The 20,665-nt window shown below is 38.7% G+C and overlaps 1 protein-coding gene across 2 annotated transcripts; it reads right to left on the reverse strand.

Annotated features, from left to right (window-relative positions):
• Positions 1 to 580: 580 nt before the first annotated feature.
• Positions 581 to 20,279, reverse strand: LOC121377568. 2 transcript variants are annotated; one of them, XM_041505616.1, is made up of 2 exons: positions 19,968 to 20,279; positions 581 to 2,967 (listed from the first exon to the last, which is right to left on the reverse strand). In XM_041505616.1, exons 1-2 carry the CDS (start codon positions 19,984 to 19,986, stop codon positions 2,627 to 2,629), a joined length of 360 nt encoding a protein of 119 aa, XP_041361550.1. In that variant the 5' UTR covers positions 19,987 to 20,279; the 3' UTR covers positions 581 to 2,626. The 2 variants fall into 2 exon arrangements, with proteins under 2 accessions (XP_041361550.1, XP_041361549.1); XM_041505615.1 differs by lacking the exon at positions 19,968 to 20,279 and adding an exon at positions 19,761 to 19,840.
• Positions 20,280 to 20,665: the final 386 nt, after the last annotated feature.

Here is a 20,665-nt window from a genome sequence, read left to right on the forward strand (position 1 = left end):
TTTCACTATTTCACTCTAAAATGTGTTATCGTCACTGTAGAAAGTGTTATCTTCACTGTAAGAAAGCCGGAACTATTTTGCTGCTGGTATTTTAAAAATAAAGGTAACTTGCCAAAAGTTATATAATAAATAGAAATGTTCCTGTTTTTTGTCAAATGTGATTTATATCTCATCAAGTGAAGCTTGTAATCATATCACACTCTTCGCGCAGGCGCGACTCATAAGATATAATTGCAAACTTCACTCGATGAGAGACCGGCCTCGGTGGCGTCATGGCAGGCCATCGGTCTAAAGGCTGGTAGGTACTGGGTTCAGATCCCAGTCGAGGCATGGGATTTTTAATCCAGATACCGACTCCAAACCCTGAGTGAGTGCTCCGCAAGGCTCAATGGGTAGGTGTAAACCACCTTCACCGACCAGTGATCCATAACTGGTTCAACAAAGGCCATGGTTTGTGCTATCCTGCCTGTGGGAAGCGCAAATAAAAGATCCCTTGCTGCTAATCGGAAGAGTAGCCCATGTAGTGGCGTCAGCGGGTTTCCTCTCAAAATCTGTGTGGTCCTTAACCATATGTCTGACGCCATATAACCGTAAATACAATGTGTTGAGTGCGTCGTTAAATAAAACATTTCTTTCTTTCACTCGATGAGATGTAAATCATATTTGACAACATAAAAAAACAAAACATGAAATATCCTCTATATATTGGAGCTTGGCTTGATAACGGTTATGTCTCAGAAGTATCTGTGTTAATAGAATTATCGAAAATGTAATTGCAACTTCCCTCTCGAACCTCCCACCTCCAAAAAAAAAAAAAAAAGAAAAAAAAAAAGAAGGAAAAATAAAAAAAAAGAAGAAAGAAAAATAAAACCCCACCCAAAACAAACCAGATGACCAGAAGCACTTTGGATGTACGAACATTGATATTCTAAACAGTAAGATGTAAGTAAAAACTGGGGTCTTACTCTTTATGTAATGTGTAAGTTAACGATTTAAAAATAGAGGAAGAAGAAGAAAAAAAAAAGCCTCAATAATTGATCATATTTTATACTGTGTTTTTAAACCCTTTATATCAATATGGCTGTGTTATACCAAATAAAATCCCATATTCAACAATTATCATTAAAGGGATTATTCTGGGTTTGTACAATCTGATTATAATTAGCTTTACTGGGTCTACCAGTAGTAATAGTGGAGCTAATTTTAATTAGATTTGGGTTTGTAGTCACTTTAGTAGGTTTTCGGAAAATACAATATTTTTACATTATGACAATTACATTTTTACTTACATTTTCTTGCTTAGAATGTGAATATTTCTATAATCAATGCATTTCCGGACATCTTAATGTTTTGTAGTGTCTCAATATTGATATTTGACTAAACTATTTTCATACATACGAATCTTCTATTTCTTTCAAGGGCCAAGCAAAATGTATTTATTCGAATAGTACTTTATATTTAAACATATTTTCACGAGAGTAAATCAGGATCTGTGTTTGTTGTTGTTGGTTTTTATTTTAAGGGGGGGGGGGGGAGGTCAAATGATAGTGATGTTAGGGCTGAAAACCCAGAATATAAAACATGTTTACAAACAGCATGAAAACGCAGCATCCGTCTTTATTTTGTTGGTGTGTTGGGGGGGGGGGGGGGGGGGAGGGAAAATAAAGGTCTTGTTAGGGATGAAAACGTAACTGACAAAAATTACTATATGCAATATATCAACCAAACTATGACCCATAAATATGAATCCTACAACACCTCCCTCGAAATATTAACTGAAAAAAATGGTACCTATAACATGGCTTATTTTCATTACAACGGAAAGCTTTCAAAACACACACTCTTTCTTCGCTTTTTAAGTATTATTTGTGTATCAGTTTTATAGGTACCCCATACACGTTTCAAGCATAGCGGTACTAGGTGAAATAAAATTGCATACATTTATTTTCAAGATTTGTTTTCTTTTTCTTAAACAACAAACTTTGTTACCAGGGTTTTATTACCTGTGTTTCTAGACTGCGATAATCGACATCATTCCCCACCATTTCCCAAATGCTATGTCGTTTTCCCCCTCAATTCTGGACTATATATTCCCCAATCTGTATGTAGATATCACGTTTGTATATTATTGCATATCTTACGGCTTAGACAGACCTGTTGTAGCAGTGACATTGCCATCACTTTATTTATATGCAGATTTTTTTTTTTTTAAACGATACGTAACATTTGGCAAACACTTGTTCCCTTACCCAAAACATTTCATAACGCAAAATAAATATTCATTTGAATAAATAAAAGCATATATGTATAGTATTATATTTTAAAATAAAAATTAATTTATTAAGCTGTTTTTGGAAATAAAATAAAAATTATATGTTTTAATTATTTCTTTTAAATTATTATTTTTTGTTGTTCTTGTAAAAGGACGCTAAAATTCCAAAAATCAAAGCTGTTGTCGTCAAGTCAAATTTTAGACATAAAAACCCTGGTTACGTTCATCAACAATAGCAGGACTGGTAACGTAGTAATATCTGCGCCATCAAAAAACCAAATAGATGCACTTTGAACTTTGACCCCTACCGGATGTTATCTGGTATAGTGCTACCGAAACTAACGTTCAGCAGTCTCAGATCTTGTCGTCCAATGGGCTATTGTACTTGGTCAGGTCCGCAGCAATCGTCTCGTTGCTGTCGGAATTTATCTTGTCCAGTGCAGCGATCAAATCTTCTTCATTGGAACATTTTCTTTCCATGTTTAACTCTTTCTCTCGTGTCGTCTTTTCCCCGCCTTTCTTGTCCTGGTTGGACGGCTGGTCCGCTTTCTTTTCCGGCTTCTGTTCCTTCGCCTGCTCCGGTTTCGGTTCTGGCTTCTTCTTCCGGCTGGTGAGACATCTGAGCGGGTTTCCGTACAGAGTCAGATCTGCGGCCACCATGAACTCATCCCCCATACCAGCATTCAGGTTACCATCTGGAAATAGACAATGAAATACATCAAGTTACCACAGTCAAAGGGTGGATCCATAGGGAGTTTTTTTTAAAGGGGGGGGGGGGCAATTTTTTTTTTTTTTTTTTTTTTTTTTAAGTGTACGCTTTGTCGTCGCCCGAGTATTCTGAATGTAAGATAGCTAGACGGACATTTGGACGGTTATGATGCTCTCGTTGATGATAGACGGACATTTGGACGGTTATGACGCTTTCGTTGGAACTAGACGGACAGCTAGACGAACATTTGCACGGTTATGACGCTCTCGTTGGAACTAGACGGACATTTGGACGGTTATGACGCTCTCGTTGGAACTAGACGGACATTTGGACGGTTATGACGCTCTCGTTGGAACTAGACGGACAGCTAGACGGACATTTGGACGGTTATGACGCTTTCGTTGGAACTAGACGGACATTTGGACGGTTATGACGCTCTCGTTGGAACTAGACGGACAGCTAGACGGACATTTGGACGGTTATGACGCTCTCGTTGGAACTAGACGGACAGCTAGACGGACATTTGGACGGTTATGACGCTCTCGTTGGAACTAGACGGACATTTGGACGGTTATGACGCTCTCGTTGGAGCTAGACGGACATTTGGACGGTTATGACGCTCTCGTTGGAACTAGACGGACAGCTAGACGGACATTTGCACGGTTATGACGCTCTCGTTGGAGCTAGACGGACATTTGGACGCTCACGTTGATGCTAGACGGACATTTGGACGGTTATGACGCTCTCGTTGATGCTAGACGGACATTTGGACGGTTATGACGCTCTCGTTGGAGCTAGACGGACATTTGGGCGGTTACGACGCTCTCGTTGGAGCTAGACGGACATTTGCGCGGTTACGACGCTCTCGTTGGAGCTAGACGGACATTTGCGCGGTTACGACGCTCTCGTTGGAGCTAGACGGACATTTGGGCGGTTACGACGCTCTCGTTGGAGCTAGACGGACATTTGGGCGGTTACGACGCTCTCGTTGGAGCTAGACGGACATTTGGGCGGTTACGACGCTCTCGTTGGAGCTAGACGGACATTTGGACGGCCCAAATGTCCGTCTATCTCTCTTACAGTTAGAGTACTCGAGCTATTTAACGGTAAGAAAGCTAGATGGACATTTGGACAGTTTTCAAGGCTCTCTGTCTATATAAATTATGCGCAATCGCTGCCTACCAAAAGGTAGTCACAAATTCCAGCTCTAATACAGCAATGCTATATTTCTCGTTAAATACCGTAACATCGATAATTTTTGAGCTCTCTGTTTATTTTTATTACACTATCACAACTGTGCATGTGGTATGCAGTCATTTATGTAGCAATGAATCGTTTATATGCACCATCCCACAGACAGGATAGCACATACCACGGCCTTTGAAATACCATTCGTGATACACTGGCTGGAGAGAGAAGTAGCTCAATGGGCCCACCGACGGAGATCGACCCAAGACCGACCGCGCATCAAGTGGGCGCTGTATCACTGGACTATGTATCCCGCACCCTTTTGATATAGAAGTCAACCGCTGAGGTGCATTTTAATGCTAGGGTGTCGTTAACAGGGCCGGATTTAGACCTTGGGGGCCCGGGGAAGGGGCACTTCGAGTTCGGGGGGGCCCTCAACATAGAAATTAAATTACATGACAAATAAAAAAAAGAAAACTAATTTTATAATTATTACATTTGTTTTTATAAAGGAAGTCCTTAGTCGGGGGGGGGGGGGGGGGGAGGGGGCTGTACAATACAGATTATGATATTGTACTTAAAGGGACATTCCTGAGTTTGCTGCAATTTTTAAGATGTTATCGACTTTTTTAACGATTGTAATTACATATCAAATATATTTTTTTGCATAAAATATTAGTGGCTGTATATTAAACGTGTTTCTGATCGTTCTAATATTTGTACTATGTTAAATTTCATTTTATTTCCTAAAATATTGCTTTTTCGTACGTATGAAATTATTTGAAGACAAAATCCAGTTTGGACTTCTTACAAATATTAAGACGACCAGAAACACATTGAATATACAGACACTGATATTCTAAACAATAAAATATATTTAATATTTAAGTTTAAGCGAAGAAATATTTTATTAGTCGGAAACATCTTACAATGCAGCAAACTCAGGAATGTCCCTTTAAGTTGATGGGTTATCTCACATTTGTTTGTTTTGAGATAGTGTGGCTTTGAAGAATAAGGTTATTATATGCATTTAACAAACCCAGAAGATTTTGCCGTCGTGCAGTGGAACTGACGAGTATCACTCGGTCATTTTCCTGACAAGACTGGACTGGTGTAAACAGGCCATTATCTCAGGCCGGACTCGTGTTGTTTTTGTTATTATTTCGCGACGCATTGAGACCCTGCCTCTGGTCGAGGCATTGAGACCCTGCCTCTGGTCGAGGCAGGTTTTTAATTCAAGGCAGGCCTCAATTCATGGAGGGGCGGGACGTAGTTCAGTGGTAAAGCGCTCGCCTGATGAGCGGCCAGTCTGGGATCAATCCCCGTCCGTGGCCCATTGGACTACTTCTCGTTCCAGCCAGTGCACCACGGCTGGTATACCAAAGGCTGTGGTATGTGCTATCCTATCTATGAGATGGTGCATATAAAAGATCCCTTGCTACTAATGTAACAATGTAGCGTGTTTCTTCTCTAAAACAATATATCAGAATTACCAAACGTTTGACATCCAGTAGCCGATGATTAATAAATCAATGTGCTTTAATGGTGTCGTTACACAAAAGAAACGGTAAACAAACTTTAAACTATTCAACAATGGGTCGAAATTGGCTAAAAAAAAATCCTGCCGAACATTCGGACCGGTAAACTACAAATTCTGTATCAAGATAAAATCAGAGGCGGATCGGGGGTGGGGGGGGGGGGGGGGGGGGGGGGGGGGGGGGGGGGGGGGTGGCCGGGCCCCCCTAAATTTTGCGACAGTTATAATTTTATTATATATTAATTTTCATTTATTTACGATCCCCTCCAAACCTCCCCCAAATGTCCACTGGCATTCCGCCTCATATCACTGGGGCCCCCCTATATGAATTTTCTGGATCCGCCACTGCCGACGGGACGGCAAGCAAAAAAGTATCTCGTTTTCCCCTTCGTATTTCTGGCGTAGGTAAATGAATGAACGACAGAAGTGAAAATGTGGATTGTAGGTTGTTACGTCTAACTCCAATATGTAAGAAGCCAGTGCTCCACAACTGGTGTAACAAAGGCCGTGGTATGTACTATCCTGTGTATGGGATGGTGCATATACAAGATCCCTTGCTGCTAATCGAAAAGAGTAGCCCATGAAGTGGCGACAGCGGGTTTCCTCTCAATATCTGTGTGATCCTTAACCATATGTCTGACGCCATATAACCGTAAATAAAATGTGTTGAGTGCGTCGTTAAAAAAACATTTCCTTCGTTCCTTTTAATATGTAAGAATAACTTGAATAAGTGATGGTTGTAAAACAGACTCTTGGTTATAGCAAGGATGTGATGGGCATTTTAAAAATAAAAACTGAAGTGATCTTTTAAAAAACCTGAAACATCTGTACCATACCTATATAAAGTTGGAGGTTTGGGGGGGGGGGGGGGGGTAGCATTTCATGCAGATCAAATCCAGTCTATCGTACACTTTGTGAAAATTATTTAACACAAAAAAAGCTGAAATCAGATAAAAAGCTGAAAAATAACATCCCTGTTATAGTAATGTCATTCAGCAGTTTGTGCCTTGCCAAAGAACTCCGAAGGTGTCTGAACAGAACCTCTTTCTCGGGAGTCTCACGTCCATGGATTAGGAACACCACACTTGTTTATACGACGCACTCAACCCGTATCCATATAGTGATAGTGATAGTGATATTGTATACAGCTGTCATGGTACGTTCGTTAAAACTACCTGCTATACCCGAGGCAGCAATTAAAATGCATGGTGTCTTCGATTGCTCGTAAATTATTATTGGATGACACTAACTGGTCATGGCAGACGTCAGATTGATTCTAATAATTTGCTAATATATAAACTATTGAGGTGTTTGGGGGTTGGGGATTAAATATATATATATATATATATACTCTTCAAAAAAGTAGGGGAACACTAATAAGAATTTACAATTGCCAAAATTGTAAGGTATATTTGCTGTGGGGAATAGTTATATGATTATAGTGAATTAACTGGGCAAACATTACAACTGGTAGTTCAGTATTACAGTAGGTTTTATGACCACCAAAGATCTTGAACGACGATTTGGATCAGAAGTGAAATTTGAAAGTTGACGTTTTTTATCAGTAAATTCAAACAATAAAAATGACTAAAAACAAAACAATAACAACTGTATGATCAACAGAATGGAAAACATTGACAGAAATAATGCCCCACAGTGATTGTCAAAATCAAGAATGACACCCCACGCACGTGTACGGGGCAACTGCGTGATGCATGTGCAAACTATGGAATGTGTTTCGGTGTGTTGATAAACAGACCTGAACGTTCTTTACAAGGATGTCTGTGGTCAAAACGTATTTTTTAATATTTCAGTTTCCCCTACATTTTATCAAGAGTGTATATATATATATATATATATATATATATATATATATATATATATATATATTTCTTCAAAAAAAGAAACGCAAAAGGGTACAAATGGGTTATAACTCCGATTTTATGTTTCCTACCGGTTCATGCTTTGTGAATATAAGGTCATTGCATGTCCCAAACACATTCCCACGGTTACATTCGATAAAACGCAGCTACTGTACAATAAAGTTCCAAAATGTGAATATTCGCAAAAACGCAGCCACGTGCAAACCATGTCACCACTGCACGTGCGTTGTCTGCACGTACAACATGAACACCGACAGTATAAAAGTGCAGGGTGTTCGCTTGTCTGGCCTCTGTATCTGGCCGACAGTTGACAATCCAGGACATGCCACGTCTCAGTGAACTGCAGAGAAACAATGCCATCGGCCGACTAGACGCAGGCGAATCCAGAACGGCCGTTGCCAAGGCATTCCATGTGTCCCCAAGCACCATCTCCAGACTGTGGGACCGTTACCAGCAACATGGATCAACACGTGACCTCCCTAGATCCGGTCGACCACGGGTCACTACCCCCGGGCAGGACCGCTACATCCGGGTACGCCACCTTCGGGAACGATTGACTACTGCCACCTCCACAGCCGCAGCAATACCAGGTTTGCGCAGGATATCCGACCAGACCGTACGGAACCGCCTACGTGAGGTAGGAATTCGTGCCAGTCGTCCAGTTCGAGGTGTCATCTTAACACCACAACACCGTCGACTCCGACTGCAGTGGTGCCAGATTCATCGACAATGGCCTCAACTGCGATGGAGACAGGTGTGGTTCAGTGACGAGTCCCGATTTCTGCTCCGACGTCATGATGGAAGATGTCGCGTGTATAGGCGTCGTGGTGAACGTTATGCGGCAAACTGCGTGCAGGAAGTGGACAGATTCGGCTGGGGTAGTGTCATGGTGTGGGCAGCCATCTCACACACTGGCAGAACTGACCTGGTCCACGTGCAGGGCAACCTGAATGCACAGGGCTACATTGACCAGATCCTCCGGCCACACATCGTTTCAGTTATGGCCAACGCCAACGCAGAGTTCCAACATGACAACGCCAGGCCTCACACAGCACGTCTCACAACGGCTTTCCTACAGAACAACAACATTAATGTCCTTCCTTGGCCATCGACATCACCGGATTTGAACCCAATTGAGCATCTATGGGACGAGTTGGACCGACGCCTCCGACAGCGACAACCACAGCCCCAGACCCTGCCCGAGCTGGCAGCAGCCTTGCAGGCCGAGTGGGCCACCATCCCCCGGGACGTCATCCGTACTCTGGTTGCTTCAATGGGCAGGCGGTGCCAGGCAGTTGTCAACACACGCGGAGGCCACACCCGGTATTGACTCCAGATGACCTTGACCTTGGTGGTGTGTCCTATCACTTACTCACAATGGACTAGAGTGCATTGTGAACAATCCTGCAACATTTGGTAATTATCGGACTCACCATTCAATAATTAAATCAATTCTCCAAATGTTACGACAATGTGGTTTTGCGTTTCTTCTTTTGAAGAGTATATATATACACACACATACATAATTATAGTCAGATCTCGTTACAACGACCACGTTCGTCCCTGGCTCACTTTGTCGTTATATGGAATTTGCCATTATAAAAATGTGTTTCATTTAACGACACCAGTAAAGCACATTGATTTATTAATCATCGGCTGAGAGGAAACCCGCTATATTTTGTTTCTATTGGAGTCAAGGGATCTTTTATATCCACCATACCAAAGACAGGTATTTGATATAACAGTCGTGGTGCATTTGCTGAAATGAGAAATAGCCCACCGACTGGGATCGATCACAGCCAGCTATTAAATATATTATTATTATTAATCAAGGTGCATTCACTGTCATTCATTGGTTAAAAGTGGGCGGGACGTAGCTCAGTAGTAAAGCGTTCGCTTGATGCGCGGTCGGTCTGGGATCGATCCCGGTCGGTGGGCCCATTGGGTTATTTCTCGCTCTAGCCAGTGCACCACGACTGGTATATCAAAGGCCGTGGTATGTGTTATCGTGTCTGTGGGATGGTGCATATAAAAAGATCTCTTGCTGCTAATCGAAATGAGTAGCCCATGAAGTGGCGATAGCGGGTTTCCTCTCTTAATATATATGTGGTTCTTAACCATATATCCGATGCCATATAACCGTAAATAAAATGTGTGTTCCTTCATTCCTTGGTTAAAGATATCTACGATTAGTACACACTTCGTTTACAAAATGCACTAAAACTAGTAGACTTGATTGTTCTAAGTTAATCTTTTAATTGAATGACTGCAGGTTTATTTTCAAAAGCAATACACGTATATAGATTTAGTCGACATCAGGCACTCGGGCATCATGTGACACTGTCGGCTCGCGATGAAATCAAGGATGCCAAACGGTTGTGTGTAGTGCCAAGGCGCAACGGTATCCTAGAGTACATGTATGCAATGTCGTTGTAAAGAGGTGTTTTCAGATGTCGGATGCATGTTTATTCCTGACTTGCTCTGTCGGTGTCGGAAGGTGTGAATTGCGGTGTAATGAACAGAATAACATTGATGTAAGTTTGTTCCCGACAATTTGTGGTCGGATATTATATATCTTTCTTTCTATATATATATATATATAGATATAGATATAGATTATATATCTTTCTTTCTATATATAGATATAGATATAGATATAGAAAGAAAGAAAGAAAGAATAAGCACATTAATATTACGGTCTTCTCCAGCTGGACGAACAGGCCAACTGATATGCTTTTTAGGTGGGTAGGGCTGCTTATATAATATATCAATTTTATTAGTAAATACTAGGGGCGACGAAAAGCAAACAAAATGGCTGCCCCCAGTTAGCAGGAATAATCGTGTTTTTGGTTTTTTTAAATGATTACAAATTTTAAAATTACGCGTATATCTTTTGTTCATCTCGGTGGTTCTTATTGTGTTCTCTCTTGCCTCAACCTGTGCACCACAACTGGTCAAAGGCCGTGGTATGTCTTTTGCTGTCTGTGGGAAATGCATATAAAAGATCACTTTTCACTAATGGAAAAATTAAGCGGGTTTCCTCTGACGACTACGTGTCAGAATTATCAAATGTTTGACATCCAATAGCCGATGATTAATTCATCAATGTGCTCTAGCGGTGTCGTTAAACAAAACAAACTTTAACTTTGGTGGTCCAGGTATGTATCTAATATCTTATACAACACATACTATTTGACCTGGTTGTCCCTTTAACATTATTGCCAACAGAAACTGATTTGGTAAACTGGAACCTGTAACAGACTTCTCGGGCAGTGCTCGATTAGCGATAATAATCAATATGACGATTCCTATTGTCTGAATCTGCCTAGTCTGGAATCACAATTGACGTCGGTTAATGAGAAACGCAGGAAAACGTTAAACCATCTGCGTCTGGCAATTAAATCTGTGAATACACATCGTGATCTATAGACAACACATCGAGCCAATTAGTGAAATATGACGCAGGTATACACCTGCACGTTAGTTAAGCACCTTGTGGCTCAAAGAGCTCTGTCCGGTGCTAGTTTTGATACAGTAAACTGCCCGTAGTCTGTGAATGGCAGGGCAAGAGGGGCGCAATCTCCAGTAAAAGGATCTCCTCGGGAGTGGAGTCTGTGAATGGCAGGGCAAGAGGGGCGCAATCTCCAGTAAAAGGATCTCCTCGGGAGTGGAGTCTGTGAATGGCAGGGCAAGAGGGGCGCAATCTCCAGTAAAAGGGTTTTCTCGGGAGTGGCTGTTCTCTTATAGACGAGGCATAAGATAGACACTAACAGAATCAACAACTATTTCGCCAAATCCCTATTCGATTGCAAAGGTATCGCAGACTTAATTTCTAATGACGTCACACGTATACAATTTGTATGGCGTTGTCATGACATTAGTGTCTCAGACTCTCAAGTTTAACTAAAGTTTTATAAGCACCAGGCCAGATGTATACTTCGCAAGGGGACGGGAAGTAGCCTGATGCCCTGTCGGTCTACGATCGATCCCGGTCGGTTGGCGCTTGGCTGTTCCTCATTCTAGCCAGTGCACCACGATTGTTTTATAAAAAATCGTGGTATGTGCTATCATGTCGGTGTGATAATGCATATAAATAGTCCTTTGCTACTAATGGAAAAATGTAGCGGGTTTTCTTTCTAAGACTATACATAAAAATGACCAATTGCTTGACATTCAATAACCGATAACGTAAGGGCGGAACGTAATCTATTCTGTTCTATACCTGACTCTGTGGAGGAGGGTTGCTGTTGCAGTCGCCCTTAGCATTGGTGTGATCCCAGGGCGGGACGTAGTCCTGTGGTAAAACGCTCGCTCGATGCGCGGTCGGTCTGGGATCGATCCCCGTCCATGAGCCCATTGAGCTATTTCTCGTTCCAGCCAGTGTACCACGACTGGTATATCAAAGGCCGTGGTATATACTACCCTGTCTGTGGGATGGTGCTAATCGAAAAGAGTAGCCCATGAAGTGGCGACAGCGGGTTTCCTCTCTCAATATCTGTGTGGTTCTTAACCATATGTCCGACGTCATATAACCGTAAATAAAATGTGTTGAGTGCGGCGTTAAATAACACATTTCTTTCTTTTTTTCTTTCTTAAACAAAACAAACTTTATACTTGGCAAGAAATTGTGAAGATTTCGTTGATACAAAACACTAAAATTAATGTTTTCTGAATACAGAGGTTATTGAACAGGATTGACAGTGAGTAAGTGACACGGTCGTTACATTAAAGGGACACTTCTGAGTTTGTTGCAATTTTAAAGATGTTATTTACTAACTTTTTAACGATTGTAATTACATATCAAATATATATGTCTGCATAAAATATTAGTGGTTGTATATTAAACATGAATCTGATCGTTCTAATATTTGTATTAGTTTAAATTTCATTTTATTTCCTAAAATGTTTTTGGTTTTTTTCATACGTACGAAATTATTTGAAGACAAAATCCAGTTTGGGCTTCTTACAAATATTAAGACAACCAGAAACACATTGAATATATAGACACTGATATTCTAAACAAGAAAATATATTTAATATGCAAGTTTAATCGAAGAAATATTTTATTAGTTGGAAACATCTTACAACTCAGGAATGTCCCTTTAATATTTAATATATTCTAGAGAAAAAGACAGAAACCGTAAATATACATGGAAATGTATTGTAATTAACTACGGAGCTGAAATCACACCGAGGTGCTTCTCATATTTAATGTATTCATGCCATATCGGTTACGGTTAACGTTTAAAGTTAAAGGTTTTGTTTAACGACGCCACTAGAGCACATTGATTTAGTAATCATCGGCTATTGTGTCTCAAACATTTGGTCATTCTGACATATAGTCTTAGAGAGGAAACCATATTTTTATCCATTTAGTAGCACTAGGTCGTTGATATACACCATACCACAGACAAGATATCATATACCATGCTACACCCCTTCCCTCAGTCTCTCCTCTTTTTCCGCCCCACCACGTTATATATTTTGCTGTCGCCCTATAACATGACTCAAAGACAAGGTGGTTGTCCACCCTCTCAGATAAAGTGCCCCTCCACCATTTAATATAAAAATTTGTCTACACTAGTGCCCGAGTCTTGTGTGTATGTATGTGTGTGTGTGGGGGGGGGGGGGGGGGGGGGGGGGTATGCAGGTAGTAATGCAAATTTCAAAAAAAACCCACCACACATAATTAACCAGATTCGGGCATTTTCGTTTAATTCTAACAAAAATCAGCCTGCGACTTTAAAACATTTGGGAGACCGTACGCATATGTGAGGGTTTTTTTTAAAGATAAATAATTACATATTATTAGCTATCCAACAAATATTATTTGCAAAATTAACTCAGGGATACAGGTATTGTAACGTGCTGTTAATCGGCGCGAAGAGTTATTTTCTTGACAAGAATTCTGGATACAAAGTGAAATAAAAAGTGAACTGAAAACTACGCAGACGTATTAGCTCAGTTGGTAGAGCGCTTGCCTGAGGTGCGTGCGTCATAGGATCGAACCACCTCGGTGGACCCATTATTTGATTAGGTGCTCTCCACGAGTAGATCTATGGCCATGGTATGTGTTGTTCTGTCCATGGGAAAGTGCATATGAATGATCCACTGCTGCAGATGGCAAATAAAAATATAACGGGTTTCTTCTAAGACTTCGTGTCAATAAATACCAAATGTTTGACATCCAGTAGCAGGCGCGATTATGCAGGTGGACGGTTTCGAGGGTCGAACCCCTTCCCCCTGTTCGATTTAACATCTTTTTTTTGCAATACATTTTCCGGGGGAGCATGTCTCGATACCCCTATAAACGAAGGAAGGAAGGAAAGAAGGAAGGAAGTGTTTTATTTAACGACGCACTCAACACATTTTATTTACGGTTATATGGCGTCAGACATGGTTAAGGACCACACAGATATTGAAGGAGGAAAACCGCTGTCGCCACTTCATGGGCTACTCTTTTCGATTGGCAACAAGGGATCTTTTATATGCACCATCCCGTAGACAGGATATCACATACCACGGCCTTTGATGTATCAGTCGTGGTGCACTGGCTGGAGCGAGAAATAGCTCAATGGGCCCACCGACGAGGATCGATCCCAAACCGACCGTGCATCAAGCGAGCGCTTTACCACCAGGCTAAGTCACGCCACACACACACACACACACACACACACACGCACATACATCGTTTTTAAAATTCCTGCACCTACGCCTAAATAGCCGATCATTAATAAATCACAGTGCTCAAGTGGTGTCGTTACACAAGGTATCAAAAGAGCAGTCACAGAGTCATTGGTGGTACACTAAGTAAACGATACCTGTAATGGAAGGAAGGAAACTCTGTTAAAGATACATTCCTGAGTTTGCTGCAATTTTAAAATATACTTTTTTAACGATTGTAATTATAAATCAAATATATTTTTATGCCTAAAATATTAGTAGCTGTATATTAAACGTGTTTCTGATCGTTTTAATATTTGTATTAGTTTAAATTTCATTTTATTTCCTAAAATATATATTTTTTCATACGTACGTAATTATTTGAAGACAAAATCCAGTTAGGGCTTCTTACAAAATTAAGACAACCAGATAAACATTGAATATATAGACACTGATATTATAAACAAGAAAATATATTTAGTATGTAAGTTTAATCGTAGAAATATTTTATTTTTTGGAAACACCTTACAATGCAGCAAACTCAGGAATGTCCCTATAAAGAGACACACCCTAGTTTCAACCCGTGGAAATTAACACTAAGTTTAGTTAATCTACAAACCTTAACACATCTGGATAAAGTTACAATTGAGTGAAACATGAGTCTGTGACTTTGAAATGGTGAAATACCCTCTAAAAATAGACTAAACTCGACTCCATAACTGTTACTTCTCAGACGCACTTGCGTTTTTAAAAATATGAGAAATGCACTTTGTGATATTAAAAACACAAGGATGACCAAAATCACTTCGAATGTACGGAAATGGATAACCTAAACAATACAATCTAAGTAACGTATGATTTTAGTTAACAAAAACGGCTCTAATATTTAAAAATATGCCTTATTGTTTAAAAACTAGGGTATGTCCCTTTAACGTGCCCATGTCCAGACGGTTCAGCCACGCCCATTCCTGATTTAACCTCAGACTTCGCCGTAATGCCGTGTGCTTTAACATCACTATCACCCTTTAAAGATCACAATTCCATTATATTTGACTTGCATGAAACATTAAATGGTGGAGTGCAACTTTACAACGGCTAGCTTCCTTCCTTTCTCTGTCACAACAAAAATGGGGGCCCGCCGTGAGCAACCACTCACCGGAATCGGCATGCCATTCAACATAGGTACCCCCCACCTCCACCCCCTTTCCTCCATACAGGATACTTCCTATGCGAGAACTCTCTAAGAGCCCTTAAAAGCTTGCATGGCGCTCGTTAAGCTTTGCAGAGAAGAAACATTACTTCTACCTCGACGAGCTGTCTTGTGGTCTAATGGATTTCCAATTTACGTCAACGTGCATCAAGGATTACCGATAAAACCCCGGCGGCTGAAGAAATTTGTAAAAAAAAACCCAGCGTTAATGGGAATGTTAAAAGTCATTTGTGTTTACCCACGCCTCGACAGTTTAAAACTACGGTTAGATCTTTATGGAAATAATATTAATAAAATTACTATAATAATTAAAACAATTATGTAAAAAAAAAGAAAAACCAGCAACAAAGAAAAGGTGTTTTCAGGAATATGCCGAAAGCAAATTAGGTAGATTAATTTTTGTTTTCTCTGCACTTGTCCCTATGGGTCAAGATAATATGTAATGTGTTAGCCCGAGTAGTCGAGAGCTAGACGGACATTTGTACGGCTATAATCTTTAGACTGTTTAGATCTTAGACATTTGGGCACAACATATATATATATATATATATATATATATATATATATATATATATATATATATATATATATATATGTTGTATGTATGTATGTATGTATGTATGTATGTATGTATGTATGTAGGTAGGTATATACATATATGTTATATATATGTATGTATGTAGGTATATACATATATGTTATATATATGTATGTATGCATGTATGTATGTGTGTATATACGTTGTACGTGAAAGTTCATTACCGATAGCCGCGTAACAAACAACATGACAGGTGTTGTAACGAAAGGATTGCATGGCTATTGTTGCGATTCCCCGATTCATCTATAGTTCGTTCCGCCTAAATATTTAATCCGATGGTTTTAAGTGTGGTGGTTTACCATTAATTTTGATAGTTGATGAATGACCAGTTCGAGGGACATATAGCTATTAACACAGATGGGACCGATAATTTAGTTAGAGCGAAGGCTTATAGTCAACCCTGGACGTGTTCGACTCATCAGCAGTTAATATAAAGGTTTACCAAACAAAAAACTCGGGACTTCATTTTTGGTTCGAGCGTTGCGGTGTGTTCGACCCTTCCGAGGTCGAGCCAACGAGATTCTACGTATATATATATATATATATATCTGTGATTATGATATGTTGCATAACCCAGTTTTTATATACACTGATATTGTTAATGTATTAATGAACGTACTCGTTACGAAATATATATATATATATATATATATATATATATATATATATATATATATATATATATATATATATATATCAGCGTGGTCAGTACGGATACGTCAGAATACTGGCAAACTCAAAACCTATAAACATTTAATAAGTGAATATTTTACTGAATTTTATATCTCAACGCTCTTGCCAGGTTTAAACAGAAGTATTTGTTTCTAAGTTCAGAAGCGGTGTTGCACCTTTAAGTTTAGAAACCGGCAGATATGAACGTGTACCACTCGAGGAGCGAAATTGCTCAATGTGTAAATGCCTTTTAATTGAAGATGAATTCCATGTTGTGATGAAGTGCCCTCTGTATGAAGACCTTAGATACCCGCTGTTTTTAGCAGCTAGTTTTTTTTTAATTTACGATTTGTTTTTAATTGTCTGAACAAGAAAAACTGTGTGCTCTTCAGCGATTCTCGTTTGTCTGTTTATTTCGTTACTTTGTATATTTTTATTACGTATATAAATGTCAGCAGGTTTTACTATTTAAATGCATTAGTCTCATAACTCCATCCATGATTATATTGTTTAATAATACTGTTTCTTGTGTACCTTGTATTTTATTGTATAATATTATGTATTATGTATAATAGCCTGTATGTTTTACTATTGATAATGTGATGTTTTAGTCTCTCATAACTCCATAAGGTTATATTGTTCATTAACAATATTTCTGACATATTTTACTGTGTATATACTGAGTGAGACTTTAATCAAATATCCGTATGTCTGTCTATTATTGAAAACAAAAACATAATCGAAAAAATATGTAAAAATTAAGTGCCGTCTTTTTTTTTCTTCTAGATATGGTCGCGTTCCCGCAAACAATGTTTTGGCCTTGTTTGGTTGTATGGTGTTGATGGGCCCTAAACAGGAATTAGTTTAGTTACCAATACCTTAGCAATTTAAAACTACGGTTATTTGGTTGCCTATTGGCAATCCGTGATACATAGGCCTTTTTGTAAGTGGTTCTCTTTCATAATGAAATAGAAAATTTTGTAGCTAATATATATATATATATATATATATATATATATATATATATATATATATATATATATATATATATATATATATATATTTATATATATCTATATATATATCTTCTTTTTTTTTTTAAAGACAACCAATATAATTACAAAATAGAGTTTTGTCCGCATTCGCCCTTCCCATCGACCCCCCCCCCACACACACACACACCACCACCACCACCACTCTCGAGTTTGCTGCCATTGTAAGTAGCCCGAGTACTCTGACCGTAAGAAGGCAAGACGGACATTTGGACAGTTATTGTGGCCAGAGAAAACTGAATATCAAAACTACGCAATCTGCGCCTACCAAACGGTAGTCAAAGAATCCCGCTATAATAACCACAACAATCCTATGTAATTATGTTTGACGTTAAATATATATACATTAATTATTTTCGAGTTCGATGATAACAAATATTGAACATATTAATCACTAATACACACACAACAGGAAGAAACCCGACATCACCCCCTTTCAGTAATGTTCCGGTTAAATACGCAGGTCATAACTGTCCAAATGTCCGTCTTACTCTTTTACGGTCAGAGTACTCGGACTACCATTTTATAGGATGTTTCACACTGTTAAAATCGTTTGACGACCACAAAGTACATCTTCGTCTTTACAATACCAGTATCTGTATATTCAATATGTGTCAGGCCGTCCGAAAGTTGGATTTGGTCTCCCAATAATGTCCAATTTGTACGTGCAAAGATATTTCTTGAGGATATTTCACCATTTCATAGTCACAGACTCATATTTCATTCAACTGTAACTTTATCCAAATGTGTTACGGGTTTGTAGATTGACTAAATATATTTTCATATGTATTAAAGGGACACACCCTAGTTACAGTTATTTGTTAACCATTACGGCGTTGTTTTTCGCTATTAAACCCCATTTTTCACAAATAAAATTGCACTTAACTTACATTTTATTATTTAGAATACACATTTCCATTCACCTGAAGTGCTTTTTGGTAATCCTGATGTTTGTAAAACCACGAAATGCATTTTTAGCATTTTTTTCACAAGACGTGCTATCGAGAAAAAACCGAGGTTCAATCTATTTTTAGAGGGAATCTTCCTGTGTAAACGTCACAGATGTTGGTATACCACGTGACCGTTATCATTTTGGTTCGGTTTGTTTTCTCGTGCACGGTTCGCGCAATCAACATCCGATTTGTTGTTCATTTGTGAGATTTTTCTTCACAGTTCGTGAACATTTTCAGTAACAATAAAGTTCAGACAAGTAAGTGTCTCAATACAAAACGTTACAAACCCTTAAAACCAATACTTTTGCTAAGTCTTACGATATCTGGAGAGGGGATACAACCAGGACAGAACAGTTGGAACATGTCCAGGAGAGGTGAAAAGAACGCACCCCAAGTCTGTGCGCACTCTGTGAAATATGTCGTGACGTAGGCATTGTTGTGCTTCGAGCGACATCTACCGGTGACATCAGAATACTAACTTTCAAAATTATTTCAAGCAATTGGGACATGGGGATTCCCATGGTATTTATCGATATAAAACCTGCTTTTTCACTCCATTTGACAAAAACGTGATCTAAGTGTGTTACAGGTTTGTAGATTAACCAAATTATAATTTATTTTCGCTGGATGGAACTAGGGTGTGCGTCTTTAATGCCCAACTTATGCAAATGAGCACAATGAAATACTGCTATAACGAACTAACGATCATGGTACTTTCTGCGTCGTTATAAGAGTAATTTACTGTGTGTGTGTGTATATATATATATATATATATATATATATATATATATATATATATATATATATATATATATGAAAATTCTCAATTTGTGTACTACAAATTCCCGAGATATATATACCAGTGTTACTTTCTTTTGAGAAAAGGCTCATATTCGGAACTTCAGAACGCCTGAATAAATCCCTGTTATTATTGTTATTATTATTATTATTATTATTAGTAGTAGTAGTAGTAGTAATAGTAGTAGTAGTAGTAGTAGTATTTGCAAAATTATATTCACTTACCTGGGCCATCGTCGGACATAGCTGTATTTCGATTGTTCGTGTAAATCTTGTGTAAATCCCAGCGTTCTAACTAGACCGCCTCTAACAAAAACCTTACCTGGACTACTCGTTTAGCGTGAAATGCGATAAAAACGGATTTTGATGAGTAACAGGAGAATAATAAAAATAATCGAAATAAATGAAAAGGAGAAAAGGTAATGAACTTACTTATATATGCGTGATCCATTCTGTATTGATCGGGTGGGAGAAAAACAGCAATTAGTTCACAAAAAGCTTATTGATAAATCTCAGGCTTGCGTTGTAATCAACGTAGTTGGTGGTTTATCTCTATCAGGTGACGTCACCAGTTGCGGTTGATGTCCCACGGACCCATGCGTTCACGTAAGCAAGTGATTATAAAATAAAGATGCAGGTTGTTTTTCTCACTAATAGTCCTGTGTCGTAAATGCGACTTCTGCGCACAGACATCAAGGATGATCGTGTCTACAATCCGTCGGATCGATACTGTACGGTGTCCGATATCTCCACCGGATGGAAGCTGATATACACTAGCAGAAGCGAAAACCAATTGCACACACGCGTGATGGCTTCTGCATCAACCGCTGTTAGGCCTATTATTTATTATTTATTATTTTTATTTTTATTTATTTATTTATTTATTTGTTTATTGTTTTATTTATTTATATTATTTATTTATTTATTTATATTATTATTTATTTGTATTATTATTATCTTATATAATTATATATATATATATATATATATATATATATATATATATATATATATATATATATATATATATATATATATATATATATATTTTTTATTTTTTAATTTAATGTTTTTATTTTAAAATTTCTTTATTAATTGTGTTGTTTTGTTGGGATTTTTTTTTTTGGTGT

This window comes from Gigantopelta aegis, chromosome 7, assembly GCF_016097555.1.
Source record: "Gigantopelta aegis isolate Gae_Host chromosome 7, Gae_host_genome, whole genome shotgun sequence".
NCBI lineage: Eukaryota > Metazoa > Mollusca > Gastropoda > Neomphalida > Peltospiridae > Gigantopelta > Gigantopelta aegis.